This window comes from Lissotriton vulgaris, unplaced genomic scaffold (genome assembly GCF_964263255.1).
Source record: "Lissotriton vulgaris unplaced genomic scaffold, aLisVul1.2 SCAFFOLD_2725, whole genome shotgun sequence".
Classification (NCBI taxonomy): domain Eukaryota; kingdom Metazoa; phylum Chordata; class Amphibia; order Caudata; family Salamandridae; genus Lissotriton; species Lissotriton vulgaris.
Genome location: NW_028255826.1, coordinates 128,969 through 141,573, shown reverse-complemented (window position 1 = coordinate 141,573; position 12,605 = coordinate 128,969). Strand labels below are relative to the sequence as shown.

Below are 12,605 nucleotides of genomic sequence, written 5' to 3'. Positions count from 1 at the left end.
GTTTGGTGCCCCTCTCCTCTCTTCCCCACATCTCCTGCAATCTTCTCCTGTCTTCCCCATTAACACACCTCTCTCTACTCCCTCTAGACCAGCCCTCCTCCCTCTCCTGGGCTCATTCACTCCTCTATCCATTCATTGGTTCTCCTCTCCTGTCCTCCTCTCTCCCATTTAATACGTCATTTTCGGATGGACCCCCTCCCAGGGCAGCTGATCTATGGACATTGCTTATCCTTGCGACCGTTTAATACGTCATTTCCTGCTTGCTCCCTCCAAGGGCTGCTGATCTATATTAACATTTAACATTTGCCATTTTTTCTCCACTTTCCCTGTAAAGATACTCCAATTTCCCAAAATTGTTTTAATAGTAAAGCGCATTGACATCCTGATTGGGTCACGCTACAAAAAAATGTGAAATAAAAGCAATAAATCTTAGGTATTGATTGATCAGAATCAATACACTTGAGGGCTTTAGGAGTTTTAAGGACCGGCGTGAGCTAACTCATCACCAATATAATAACACATAAGAAAAGAGCCACGGGTCCGGATTAAGAGGAGGTTAGATAACTGTTTGAATGTGAACTGTCATGCAGGACGGGGGTTTCCCTTTTCAGGACGGTTCCCCTCACACACCAGAGGTGTCATGCTTCATCATGGGGGTGCCTCCTCACATGAAAGACCTAGACTTCATGTGGGCTACAACCCCCTCTCTACGAGGGAGGAGCTCAGGTATGTTTTCGTTGAGTCACGCAGTGTGTACTAAACCCCTATGTGAGCTTGGCATGTGTATAAAATGAGAGTGCAGTGCTGTAATGTGAAAGTTTAAAACAGTCTACAGGGTTAGCTATATGAAACTTTATTCAGCTACCCGATGTCAGGATTAAAAACAGTGAGGAGCTGATAACACAAGTGCCGACATTAGAGACAAATGTGTAGAAGAGTAGACCAACATGTTTCGGCCAGACGGACTTAAAAAATGTCACAGCCTTCTTCAGGCTCGGATAGTTCAGCTACTGCAGCGATAAAGTGCAAATATGTGAAAAAACATGAAGAACACGGTGGGTAAAACAAAAGTATGATACTGAACAAGTAGTATTGACTGTTCAGTATGTACTGCATACAACCACGGTGAGTTGCGCAATTCACTACGTCTGTCCCGGCATATTAGCCATGTGGTACGTGCATCAAAACCATGGGTTCATGGAGTCTCGCCATTGAGCACGTCCGGGCCATGATGAGGCCAACACATGTGACACAGAATCAACCCTTGCAGGGGAAGGGTGGATACAGGGAGGTTCAGACACAGCCAATCCAATACCCCGGTACCCCCAGATGTTGCATGGCAGATGCCCACTTTTGCCAACCTCTGAATGTTGTCCTAGTCTTGTTGGGCTGTGGTTCAAGTGGGAGCGGCAAAGAAAGAGCCCCCCACGTGACTCCAGCTTCTGTGCCTTTCATACTTCAGAATATTTAGTCTTACTTTATGCCAGTTAATAGTGAGTTTTTTAAAAGAGGAAAAATCTAAAAGAGAGTTCAACCTATATTTAGCAGCAGGACACAATACACCTACAGATATTAGCAATGCATCAAACATGCACGTCTCCCATCGCAGCAGCTAGTGGTCATGTTGTGATAAAGGGGACGGGAAGTACCAGCTGATGAGTCCTGCTCAGAGGTGCACCCACAGGACAGCTCTAGGGATCCTTGTAGGGGTGTCTGCTGAGGAGTGTGATGGTGTCTGACTCCTTGCAGTTCAGAGATGACTTGTTATAAACAAAGGACTCTAATAAATGACGTGATTTCTTCTTTGCAGGCGCAGCGCTCGTGACGTTAGTGTAAGCGCAGACCCCCTGATGGAGTGCTTCAAACACGGAGGTGAGAGCCGGACTGAGGCACTGTGACATCACCGCCCACTGCTCGAAGGGATGGCTGGGTATTGTGCACCATTACACTCTCACACTATGTACATAAGGGGCCTTATTTATGAGGCTGTGCGTCACTTTTACGCCGCCATTGCGTCACTTTTGGTGACACACCAGCGGTGTAAAAAATGTGCCTTGTTGCACCATATTTGCAAAGTGACGCATCTAGGTAGATGCGTCACTTTGTAAACTCCTGCGCCGCATTATACCTGCGCCAGGTATAATGCATGCAAGGGGGGCGTATTGACGCAAGAAAGGGTCATAGAAGTGACGCAGTGAAATCTATGAGTTTTCACAGCGCCACTTCTAGGACGCAAATGCGTCAATATCTTACGCCTGCCTCACAGCAGGCGTAAGACTGACGCAGGCCCTTTCACGTGGGGCTTGCCCCATGTGAAAGGACGCATTGCTGGAGTTGCGTCTCTTTTGTGACACACTCAAGCAATGCGTCACTTTTGCACCTACAGATACGTCAGAAATACTGACGTATCTGTAACTCCTTGCGACATGATGCGTCATAGATTAAATATGACGCATCAGGTATGTTGCAAGGAGGGTGCACTGAGAAGTGACGCATCGCTGCTTTCACGCAGCGATGCGTCATTTCTCATAAATGAGGCCCCAGGTGCTCAGATGAAGTGTCTATCACCTACACAGTAACACCAAGCGCACACTGTGCACAGGTGCAGTGTGTACCAAGTACACAGTGACACCACACTATGAACAGATGCAGTGTATAGAATGTACATACTTGCACTATGTACAGACTGTCCCCAGATGCAGTGTGTACCATGCACACACTTCCACCAGAGCTATTTCCTATGCTATGGGGCCATAGTATGGTAGTAAGAGGAATCACAGTTATGAGCCTAGTCATCGCTTGCCGCGTTAATTGTTGTTAGTAGTATTGTTGTACGTTGCTGCCATCCTGCGGTCCAGTGAGGAATTGCTCCTGTCAGCCTGACTGCAGTCGCGTTGCAGGAATACAACGCTTCCCGCTACTAATAAACAAAGCTCCTACAGTGATGTTGACAGGCGCAATTCTCACTCGACCGCATGATGGCAGCAACGTACAATAATACTGCTACAGTAAACAGTCAGGTTAACAGGCACAATTCCTCAATGGACCACATGATGGCAGCAACCACTGACAATTGTTTTATCACGTCCACTATGTACTTGGCAGGGATGCAGTATAGAGTATACCATGTATACATATGCACTATGTACACCTATGGACAGGTCCCGTGTATACTATATACACACACCATGCCCAAGGCCCATGCCCATTTCTTCCATGCTGCGCACAGCCCTGCTTCCTCACCGTTTTTCTAAGAGCTTTATCTTCCTTTTGCCTACTTTTTCAGCCTAGCGCACAGGGGGGCACAGATGCAGGGTATCCCATGTACACACTGACACCATGCACACTGAGTGCACAGATACATGGTACCCCATGTACACGCTGACACCATGCCCACTCAGTGCACAGATGCAGGGTATCCCATGTACACACTGACACCATGCACACTGAGTGCACAGATACATGGTACCCCATGTACACGCTGACACCATGCCCACTCAGTGCACAGATGCAGGGTATCCCATGTACACACTGACACCATGCACACTGAGTGCACAGATACATGGTACCCCATGTACACGCTGACACCATGCCCACTCAGTGCACAGATGCAGGGTATCCCATGTACACACTGACACCATGCACACTGAGTGCACAGATACATGGTACCCCATGTACACGCTGACACCATGCACACTGAGTGCACAGATACATGGTACCCCATGTACACACTGACACCATGCACACTGAGTGCACAGATACATGGTACCCCATGTACACACTGACACCATGCCCACCGAGTGCACAGATACATGGTACCCCATGTACACGCTGACACCATGCACACTCAGTGTACAGATGCAGGGTATCCCATGTACACACTGACACCATGCACACTGAGTGCACAGATACATGGTACCCCGTGTACACGCTGACACCATGCCCACTCAGTGCACAGATGCAGGGTATCCCATGTACACACTGACACCATGCACACTGAGTGCACAGATACATGGTACCCCATGTACACGCTGACACCATGCCCACTCAGTGCACAGATGCAGGGTATCCCATGTACACACTGACACCATGCACACTGAGTGCACAGATACATGGTACCCCATGTACACGCTGACACCATGCCCACTCAGTGCACAGATGCAGGGTATCCCATGTACACACTGACACCATGCACACTGAGTGCACAGATACATGGTACCCCATGTACACGCTGACACCATGCCCACTCAGTGCACAGATGCAGGGTATCCCATGTACACACTGACACCATGCACACTGAGTGCACAGATACATGGTACCCCATGTACACGCTGACACCATGCACACTGAGTGCACAGATACATGGTACCCCATGTACACACTGACACCATGCACACTGAGTGCACAGATACATGGTACCCCATGTACACACTGACACCATGCCCACCGAGTGCACAGATACATGGTACCCCATGTACACGCTGACACCATGCACACTGAGTGCACAGATACATGGTACCCCATGTACACGCTGACACCATGCCCACTCAGTGTACAGATGCAGGGTATCCCATGTACACACTGACACCATGCACACTGAGTGCACAGATACATGGTACCCCGTGTACACGCTGACACCATGCCCACTCAGTGCACAGATGCAGGGTATCCCATGTACACACTGACACCATGCACACTGAGTGCACAGATACATGGTACCCCATGTACACACTGACACCATGCCCACTCAGTGCACAGATGCAGGGTATCCCATGTACACACTGACACCATGCACACTGAGTGCACAGATACATGGTACCCCATGTACACGCTGACACCATGCCCACTCAGTGCACAGATGCAGGGTATCCCATGTACACACTGACACCATGCACACTGAGTGCACAGATACATGGTACCCCATGTACACGCTGACACCATGCACACTCAGTGCACAGATACATGGTACCCTATATACACGCTGACACCATGCCCACTCAGTGCACAGATGCAGGGTATACCATGTACACACTGATACCATGCCCACTCAGTGCACAGATGCAGGGTATCCCATGTACACACTGACACCATGCATACTCAGTGCACAGATGTAGGGCATACCGTGTGCACATTGACACCATGCACACCCAGTGCACAGATGCAGGGTATGCAATGTGCACTCTGACACCAAGCATACTCAGTGCACAGATGCAGGGTATATCATGTGAACACTAACACCATGCACAGTCAGTGAACAGATGCAGGGTATACCACTTGCACACTGACACCATGCACACTCAGTGCACAGATGCAGGGTGTACCATGTACATGCTTACACTACACACACTCAGAAAACAGATGCAGGGTATACCACTTGCACACTGACACCATGCACACTCAGTGCACAGATGCAGGGTGTACCATGTGCACACTAACACCATGCACACCCAGTGCACAGATGCAGGGTGTACCATGTACATGCTTACACCACACACACTCAGAAAACAGATGCAGGGTATACCACTTGCACACTGACACCATGCACACTCAGTGCACAGATGGAGGGTGTACCATGTGCAGACTGACACCATGCACATTCAGTGCACAGATGCAGGGTGTACCATGTGCACACTGACACCATGCACACTCAGTGCACAGATGCAGGGTGTACCATGTGCACACTGACACCATGCACTCTCAGTGCACAGATGCAGGGTGTACCATGTGCACACTGACACCATGCACACTCAGTGCACAGATGCAGGGTGTACCATGAAAGAGCAAAATGCCATCATTCTCAGTGAAGTTAGTCACTGAGGGAAGTTGTCTGAAAATGTGAATGACACAACAGCAGGCCAATGGATGAAGAGAGCTCATTGAAAGCCAGAAAACAATGAATGTCAGACCTGAAAAGTAGGTGATGGGGCTGCGCACATGGATGGTTCTCTGACCATCTCGTCCCTTCAGACCCGGCCACCACCCCGGGCAACCCGCAGGATTCATTTACAGCAGCTTGGAAATCTCGACTTTCGCAGTGATACAAAGGGGCTGATTTACAAGCCCCTTGCGCCTCAGGTGCGTCACTTTTAACCCCATCGCTGCGGGGCTAATTTACCCCCGGCGCGGGGGAGGGGGGCCGCGCACAGCGCCGCGATGCTGATGACGAGCTCGGCTCATCATGCAGCACGGTGGCGCTGTGCTGATGACGAGCTGAGCTCGTCCTGGCCCCGCCCGCTCAATGGAACACCCAGCACAGCGGGGTAATTATCCCCGCGTGGGCGTTCCGCAGAGGCCATGACGAGCTCACCTCGTCATCAGCATAGCGCCACCGTGCTACATGACGAGCTGAGCTCGTCATCAGCACGGAAAAGGTTAATATGGAAGAAAGTGAAGCACCGGCGGCACAAGCGGCTTGTAAATAAGCGCCAATTTTTTTTCTTGGCCTCTTGCAGTCCCCTCTTCGTACAGCGCCTCGAGTATGCGCAGAGCGCGACTCAAAAGACATTCTTGTTCCACCACGGCTGCCACTTCGGGTCCAACTTCACTCTCAGTGACCATCCTTAACAACCATCAAATCTCCAGAAAAAGCAAAAAACAGGACGTGGCTCCGCTTCTGCCTCTTACGACAGACACCTGCTCAGGGCCACGACCAATGAGCCCAGTGTAGGCAGCTCTTGACAAATGTAAATTTAATTAAATATTTGATGAATATCCTTTCAACTGTTTCCCTCCTGGCTACGCCTTGAGGCAAATACATTTAGAGCGATGCGCACACATCTAACCGCACAGGTGAACACGCCCACAGACCGCCTGTTCACAGAGACTGCGCTCTGTGTGACCCACGGGGACAAGATCACACCTCTTGTGTGTCCTGTAACACAGGGATGCTTGCCACAAGTAATGCTGCAGTTCTTGACTCCACCACTCACAGCCACTATGCCTCAGAGGGGCGGTCCCAGAGATCAGCGGCCCTTACAGGGTGCCTTATTTACAAGGAAGTAACGCAGCCCGTGTTGCAAGCCATTTGGCTGTGCCACGCTGCATTAATTCCGAAGCAAAGGGATGCATCATATCTAGAAGGAACCGACGGATCCCTTTGCTCTCCCCTGCACTGGCGCACAATAGCTGCCTTGTATCCACGCTGGCACCCTTGCATCACGGGGACCCCGCTGACCATGGAGACAGCCCTGTTTGATAATATGAAAGTGATTGGCCTCTCCTGAGGTGTGCAAAGTGCTCTGAGTGCTTTCATGTACTGACGTGTGTGTATACATCTCAGGTACAGTGTTTGATTGTTCTTTTTGCTGTAGTTCCCATGCAGGTGAAACCAGAAGAAAAGGTCATCGTTGTGTCCGAAGGTAACGGGACGTTCCTGGAGTGTGTGCCGAAGTCACGTCGCGCCACCGTGACGTGGGTGAAAGTAACGAATGAGACTCAGCCGGACCCGCAGAAGGTAAACAAAACACGGGGAATATGGGGTGCAATGGAGGTGGTGGTGGGCGCTTCCAGTACATATATATTCACCAATGATAGACACTAACGCACAAGCTCCATGGAAGAATTGATTCTGAGAAAACCATGGGCCTGCCCAGAGCATCCGTTCCGCCCGCTTACCTCCAGGCGGCTTAACTCGTGCTTGCGTTGGTCGACGGACCTCAAAGTATCTCCAGTGTGTCTATATCTGTGGGGAATTGGAGTGCATTTTATGGTGCGGTTGGGCGACTGCACCATGTAATACACTTACTAACCCCTTTAGGACCAGTAGGTTTCATTTGTCAAACCTTCAGCTCAACCCTGGGTAGCTGCGGCTCCGAGCAGCGAGGCTTTCGCAGGAGAGGAAGCGTAAAGCCTTTAACCAGCAGCAAAACAACTGAAGAAGAAACGACTCAGACGCTAAAGAACCGCGACACCAATCTATAAAAATAGATTGAATTTTTATGTATTTTTAGATGCCACAACCAAAAAAATCCACTATAGTGTTCCGGGAATATAGATTTTATATGGTGCAGTAAATATGCACTTCTTGCTCAACTGTGACAAGCATTGGCAAGTTCAACTAATTTGACACTTAAAAACTTTTTCAGCAAAATCGTTGGCTTGTTGTACTGCAGTTGTTGGAGTTACTTTAAGCGCCGGGAAGCAAGTCATGGGACAAGTAAGGTCCTCAGAAACACTGACCTCAGCAGGTGAAGCAGTCTTTAGCCGGGCACTTTGGAACCCGGACCAGGGGAGGCTCAGCCTGACTCAATGGGGGCCCGGGGCTCGGAGAGTGCCCTCAGGGTAGACATGGTCAATGGTCTACTAGGCTCCCTCCCTCTTGATGACCACTTCCTGGGAAGGATAGCATAGGGCTATCCCAGGATGCACCATTCTCCCCACTTCCAACATGGCAGAACAGTTCTCTCAGCATCCATTCCTCCGTAGCCCAACCCAGAGGTGGCTACCAAGGGGGCTACATGCACCTAGAAAACAGGTTTGGCAACCAGCTTTCCCTTTCCTTTCCCACGTGGCAGCCTGTCTACCTAATAACAGAGCAGCTCCTCTCCCAATCACTTACCCTTTGCCTTTCAAAGACGGCTTCTCAGTTGCAGCTCGCCTTTTGGGCTAACAGCCGCATGCCTTTCTGTGGTTGGGAGGTAACACCTCTTTCCTGTGCAGGCTTTTATTGTAACCTTTCCTGTGACTCATTAGCACCTTTGTCAGATGGGCAGAAAGCTATCTTAGAGACAAGTCCACATCGGCAACCGTTGAGGTCCCAGGAGACTATAGGCAACAAAGTGGCAAATTTACAAAGGTCGCACGCAGCAAAAATGTAATTGATTTCGACTTGAGAATCAAGTAAGACTTAATACAATGAGTTGTCTGACACCGCGGGTCTCACCTCCGGTCCCACCATTCCGGAGCGATCACAGCCAAAGGGTCAGGCTGTAACCCAGCACACACCAGTCAAGCGACCAAGTGGCATATTTACAAGGGCTTTATCTCTGCTTTTTTGACTTAAAAAGCCCAAAAAGCAGAGATAAATCTATCACCCTATTTACAAGAGGGTGCTAACATGCATAATCTTCTTCATTACTCTGAGCACGCGGCCCCCTCACTGCAGCCTTACATTTCCTCCTGCCCACCCTGAATGTGGTCATCCTTGTGCCCTGGCGAGGAGGGGACATTACGTAGGATGTCCTGGATTGATGTTTTTAGGTTTATACAGATCGGTGTCCGAAGGGCTGGGACGCAGCTGCTAGCGGGGCTTGGAGTAGTGGTCATTCCGATGGGTCATCTTGTTTATCCGAAGGACGTTGGGTGGTCAGTTTCGGGGCGCCTCTTGCATCACCTCATACAGTGAGGGCTGTGGCGAAGGACGCGTGCAGATACGTAGAGTATTGGAGGTTTTCAATAATCAGCCCATATGTGAATCTATACCACCCCAAGGCCGGGGGCAGATGGGGTCATTAATAACACAATGCATAAGATCTATACCTCCAATTGCATCTCAGCAGGACAAGGCGCCGCCTTCAGCTTTTTGAAGAGGGAGGGGCCATCACACCCCGCAGAACTGAAAGAGCCCGTTCTGCGCATGCGCCCGGGGGCTGTCACGCCACATGTGCTGTTTTCACAATTACAAGCCACTTTCGGTGACTGATGCCCATTCAAATGGATTAGCCTGCTCTGGCTTTCACTTCCTCTCTCAGGACGTCAGCAGGCTGGTTATTATCGACTGATAATATCATGAGACGAGACCTTGTGACAGTGCATGGAAGGTGGGGGGAAGGGGATGGTACTTTCAGAGGGGACCCACGCTATCCCAGGGGGCTCTTTTCACCTGCCTGTGTGTGCCATGGAGCTATAAGGTGGCCAAGCGCTGACTGTGCTCGAAGCGCTTTAAATAAAAGTACAGGAAGTGTGATTCTGAGTTCAATGTGGTGGTGTTAGTGAGTGTGGAGGTGAAGGGGGGCGTGGGGGTGGGGGAGCGGGCAGAGCTGTGGCTAAAAAGAACAAAAACAATTGTAGCAATCTGTTGGTCTTCCACTTAGAGATAACTGCATATTCAACAGCGCACGCCCTAAAAGAAAAATAAATGCAAATTTAACTAATCATCACTAAATGCATAATTGTATGTTATGAAACCATTCTTGGCTCATGTGACCACTGCAGACTGCTGTGTTTGTAACCAGAGAGCCACAGAGCATAATCCTGTTAAGTGCAGTAGGGAATTGTGATTTAGGTATTATAGTGCTACGAAGTCCCACTCTGTGACAGAAAGCACTGTGAATGCGTAAGTCATTATTTTAAACTTGCATCACACACAGTATTAGATAGCATGTCGCAAAACACACAAAAAAATGTAGGTATAAGGCAGAAAAAGTGTTTTCAGAATAAAGGGGCATATTAGCAAGAAGCTGCGAAACATATCGCAGAGCGCGCTTAGCGCAAATATTTCCATCGCCAGCTATCGCTGGAATATATCGCCACGCTAACGCTGTATTAGCAACAATTAGCGCCATGGTGATATATATTCCAGCGATAGCAGGAGGGAGGGGCCAACATCGCGAGAAAACCAGCGATGTTGCATGGGGAAGGGGGAAAACCTTGCTGATAAGACCCTGTGGTCGTATCAGCATAACCCCCCCCCCATGTTAGGTATTGCTAAGTCATGATATTAGCAGGTGTTAAAAAACTGTCGATGATCCGGTTAGCGCGACCTTTTACGTCACTAACCGGGGCCAGGGCCTCCTCGCTAATAGGCGATCGGCCTGTTAGCGGCTGTTTCTCAGGTCTGTTGGTCATGAACGCCCACTTTGCATGTCATTAGCAATAAATATCGCTGACATGCAAAGCGGCCCCCAAACCGGGCGCTTTTGTCAGAACGCTGTGGCTCACTGCTCACCCAAACCGGGCGCTTTTGTCAGAACGCTGTGGCTCACTGCTCACCCAAACCGGTCGCTTTTGTCAGAACGCTGTGGCTCACTGCTCACCCAAACCGGGCGCTTTTGTCAGAACGCTGTGGCTCACTGCTCACCCAAACCGGGCGCTTTTGTCAGAACGCTGTGGCTCACTGCTCACCCAAACCGGGCGCTTTTGTCAGAACGCTGTGGCTCACTGCTCACCCAAACCGGGCGCTTTTGCCAGAACGCTGTGGCTCACTGCTCACCCAAACCGGGCGCTTTTGTCAGAACGCTGTGGCTCACTGCTCACCCAAACCGGGCACTTTTGCCAGAACGCTGTGGCTCACTGCTCACCCAAACCGGGCGCTTTTGTCAGAACGCTGTGGCTCACTGCTCACCCAAACCGGGCGCTTTTGTCAGAACGCTGTGGCTCACTGCTGTTACCGACAGCTTGCTGAGAGGGCGATAGATTTAGCGGCAAAAAGTGCAGCTAAAGCGGCGAAAAGGCACTTGGTAATACGCCCCATAGATATTAGAACATGCGACCAGACTGAGGCTTTTGCAAACATTTTGAATAAGTATCCACTGAAGGCACTCCCCCCACAGCTCAGATGGTGACACGGGTTCGAAGCAGCCGTCAAGCTGACAGATTACCCAATTGTACATTTCTCTCAGGCAGCAGAGACCCTGGGAGGAAGGCTTGTTTCGAGTTCAGCTGTCTGTCCTTCCCTCTTCTTCACAGCACAGGAGACTCCCTCCCTTCCTCTTTAGCTGACCCTTCTCATCCGTCGGAATTAAGCATTCTGGAACAGTTGCCTTTTAACAACAAGCATTGGCAAAGCTGATAGGTCTTGCCTTTTGGAACTATTGTCTTTGCCAATGGTTTTTAGCATTGCTGTGTGGCAAGACCAAGAAGTAAACTAATAAAAAAGGTGCTATGACGCAACCACAGTGGCCGTGCACCACGCGCAGGTCTTGCCCGTGCGAGATCTTTAGGCACCGTCAGTGTTTTTTTAACCATGTTATACTGCAGCACGGAGGGTCTGCAGCATGGCTAGAAAAGCGCTATGACAGATTCAACGCTAGGCACATCATAGCACCTTTTTTAAACTTTCGACCATGCTGCAGTGCATAGCAGCTGCGCTTCTGGACAACATTGCAAAAAAGCATTGATAGAGCCAAATTGCTCTACCTTTTTGCTTTGTCAATTTTTGTTTAGCCATGTACAGAAGTGTGACTCCTGTGCAGCATGGTTGAAAGTCAAACAAAAAAACCCTTTAAACGAGCACTAGGACAGGGTCAACGTCTTTTTTGTGCACTTTCAGCCGTGCTGCGCAGCAGCCTTGCTGTTCATCAACATGGCTAGAAACCTTTGGAAAGCCAACAGATCTTGCATCAGCAAGAATCAGTAAGGTCTGTTGGCTTTGCCAGTGCTGGTTTTAATTGCTGGTGGGAGAGGAAGGATGTGTGGGTGCTACATGGACGAAAGAGGGTGGGAAGGATGGGGTGGGGTGAGGTGAGGTGGGGTGGAGGCAGCAACAAGAGCAACAAGGAAGGAGGGGGTCATTGCAATGGCATCTGAAGCAGAATTTGCAGCAGGGCTGTGACCAATGGTCTTGGACTTGAGGAGAGGGGGCTGCAGAACTGTGCAGCAGAGGAGGGTGGGGGGAGGGACTCTTTAAGGAAACCTTAGTACTTGTGTAAAATAGCCTGGTTGGTTCA

General features: G+C 49.9%; 1 protein-coding gene across 2 annotated transcripts in view; it reads left to right on the top strand.

The window, feature by feature from the left end:
• The window catches only part of LOC147658882 (semaphorin-3A-like), a 166,204-nt gene that overhangs the window by 137,039 nt on the left and 16,560 nt on the right, over positions 1–12,605 (top strand). For both annotated transcript variants that reach the window (XM_086952064.1, XM_086952063.1), the window contains exons 15-16: positions 1,811–1,872; positions 7,311–7,453. In XM_086952064.1, coding sequence (XP_086808190.1) covers positions 1,811–1,872; positions 7,311–7,453 — 205 coding nt within the window. The remainder of the gene's footprint in view (positions 1–1,810; positions 1,873–7,310; positions 7,454–12,605) is intronic.